Source organism: Microtus ochrogaster, chromosome 18 (assembly GCF_000317375.1).
Source record: "Microtus ochrogaster isolate Prairie Vole_2 chromosome 18, MicOch1.0, whole genome shotgun sequence".
Classification (NCBI taxonomy): Eukaryota; Metazoa; Chordata; class Mammalia; order Rodentia; family Cricetidae; genus Microtus; species Microtus ochrogaster.
The window spans coordinates 53,119,005-53,121,642 of NC_022020.1; the positions used below are offsets into that span (position 1 = coordinate 53,119,005).

Consider the following 2,638-nt stretch of genomic DNA (forward strand, 5'->3'; position numbering starts at 1 on the left):
GGTATAGGCCATCGTGGCGGCAAAGTCAAGACAGTGGGGCTTGAAGCAGCTGGCTATATCATCTTCATAATCAGCAACCAAAGAGCCCTGGATGTTTAAAGATATACCAGTCTGACACATAGTACACACTTATTTTTAATCTTTGAAATGTCTACTTGACATAATTTTAAACATTGTTTTTGTATCAGACTGAATCTGAAAATATCAAGTGAAGAAGGACGCTAAAAAAAGTCCCACACTAGCTCAGAATTAAGTATAATAAAGGGCTATTTATTTAGGGGTAGACTCACAGATCACAATCCTCTGCACTAATGGGGAACAGGAACCGAAATTGCCCCCAGACCAGACCTGAGCTTTACATGGGCATATATAGTATAAGAGGCCACACCCCTGTGGGCAGGTAACTTAAAGGTTACTGGTTGTAGGAATTCCTGCAGCAACCAAGATCTCATGAAGTTGTGAAAAGAATTAAGGAATTAAGAGGATTATTTAAAAGATTTATGTTTTATAAAACAATTTGTTTCATCTTACGATCTAATAGTGTTTCCAAAGTAACAGTAGCCACTTTGCCTTATTCTATAGTATATTTAAATACTTTGCCTACTTTAAATATAGACTTTAACACTAGTTTTATAGACAGCAATAAAATTCAATAGAAAATAAAATAGAATGGGAAAACTTAGGTCCACATTTACCTATCATGATGACGCTTGTTTTTTTTTTTTTTCCTTTTGGTATTTTGAGATAGGGTTTTCCTATAGCTTTGGAGCCTGTCCTAGAACTAGCTCTCTTAGACCAGGCTGGCCTTGAACTCACAGAGATCCGCCTGCCACCACCTCCCTGCCTCCTGTTTGTTTTTTGTTTTTGTTTGTTTTTTGATCATGCTGACTTTTAACTGTTGCTAAAAGAATCACTCTTAACCATTGCTAAGATATTCATTAATAATAGATTGCTTTTTATCACTTAGTCCTTTTTTCATACTTAGGTAGAAACAGAAAAGAAAGGTGTTCTGGATTTTGGCGACTTGACCTATGAAGGCTGGAAAGCTCTCCCACTCAAGTTAATAAATAGGACACATGCTACTGTGCCCATCCGACTGATTATTAATGCTGTAAGTACTAACCAAGAATAAGAGACTGCCTACTGAATATATTGATTTGATATTATAGGCAATACTAATTAATTTTTCCTTGTATAAGTAAATTATATTGCTAAAGAGCCTATTAACAGATATACTGTTTGATTTTGGTGTACCTGACTTTTCTGTTTCTAAACAGAACGCTTTAGCCTGGCGCTGCTTCACATTTTCCAAAGAGCCCATCCACGCTTCTCTGAAAGCTACTCCTTACTCTGATGGGATTGCTCAGCTGGTGGCCCCATCTGTAGTTAGTCACGTGATGCCTGCCAGTTACGATGGACAGGTAAGTTGGGTCAGTTTTAAAAAAACTGGTTTAGAAGTAAAGAACAAGTTTCCAAACTACTTTTATCTCATTGGGATTTTAGTCTTAATATACATTAAAATTTTTGTCTTTTATTTAATAGGATCCAGAATTTCTGATAGTTTGGGTTATTTTTCATAGCCCAAAGAAACTCCTCACTTCAGGTATATTTTTTCTTTTTCTTTTTCCTTTTTTGGACTTATCCTATTCTATAATTAAACTTCAGACTTACAGTTTTTTTTTTGTTGTTTTTTTTAATGACAATGTTTTGGGTTAGTGCCAAGAATTTTATGTTATTTGGAAAATGGGGACGATGGTAGGATACTTGGGGTTAAGCCTACATAAGTGTAGGTAGTGTAAGCAAGTGCCGCAGAAAACCCATTTCCTCTCTACTTGTTTCTCTAGTCAGACCTGGGTTTGGATTGTGTTAAAAGTCTTAACTGATTTTCTTTTCTTTTTAATTTATTTATTATTTTTGTGTTCATGGGCATGTGTATGAATGGCACTAGACAATTGTGTGAAGTTGGTTTTCTCCCTCTACCTTTATGTGGGTTCTAAGGATCACACTCAGCATCAGACTTGCACGGCAAACCCTTCTGCCCACTGAGCCATCTCCCTGGCCCCTGAATTTTCTTTGGACCCCTAAGGACATGCTTTTGGATGACTGGTAAAATCTGGGACTAAGTATCTGTTTACTGAAGTAAAAGAGTAAACTTTTACAGAAATTCTAGGCTCAGCAGAAGAATTCCTGGCCAGAGTGGATATAGAAGTTGACAGCCCAAACCCTATACCAGTTCTCAGAAGTGTGGATCTCCGAGCAAGAGCAGGAATAGCTAGGATTCATGCCCCCAAGGACTTACAGGTATCCCTATCTTCTCTCTATTGTTATTATTTTTTTCTACAGGGTTTAGTTTGCTCTTTGAAATTCTATAAACTGTTTGTGTCTACTCTGGGAATAACTTTTCTTCCTGATTGTAAGATGTTAGCTCAATGCACGCTGTGATTAGTATTCTTTGCCATAACAAAATAAAATGGCATTTTAAACTAATTTTAAGATTTATTGTCATGTTTTAATTGTGTGTGTACATGTGTATGTGTGTGTTACATGAGTTGGAGTTATAGGTGGTTGTGAGACGTGTGTAGGAATCATACTCGGGTTCTCTGCCAGGAGCTTCATGTTCGTTTGTTCTTTCTTTCTT

The 2,638-nt window shown here is 36.7% G+C and overlaps 1 protein-coding gene across 1 annotated transcript in view; it reads left to right on the forward strand.

Moving 5' to 3' along the window:
* The window catches only part of Cep192 (centrosomal protein 192), an 81,585-nt gene that overhangs the window by 47,695 nt on the left and 31,252 nt on the right, over positions 1-2,638 (forward strand). The window contains exons 23-26 of the mRNA XM_026783373.1: positions 986-1,111; positions 1,278-1,421; positions 1,543-1,603; positions 2,162-2,301. Of these exons, the coding sequence (XP_026639174.1) occupies positions 986-1,111; positions 1,278-1,421; positions 1,543-1,603; positions 2,162-2,301 (471 nt within the window). The remainder of the gene's footprint in view (positions 1-985; positions 1,112-1,277; positions 1,422-1,542; positions 1,604-2,161; positions 2,302-2,638) is intronic.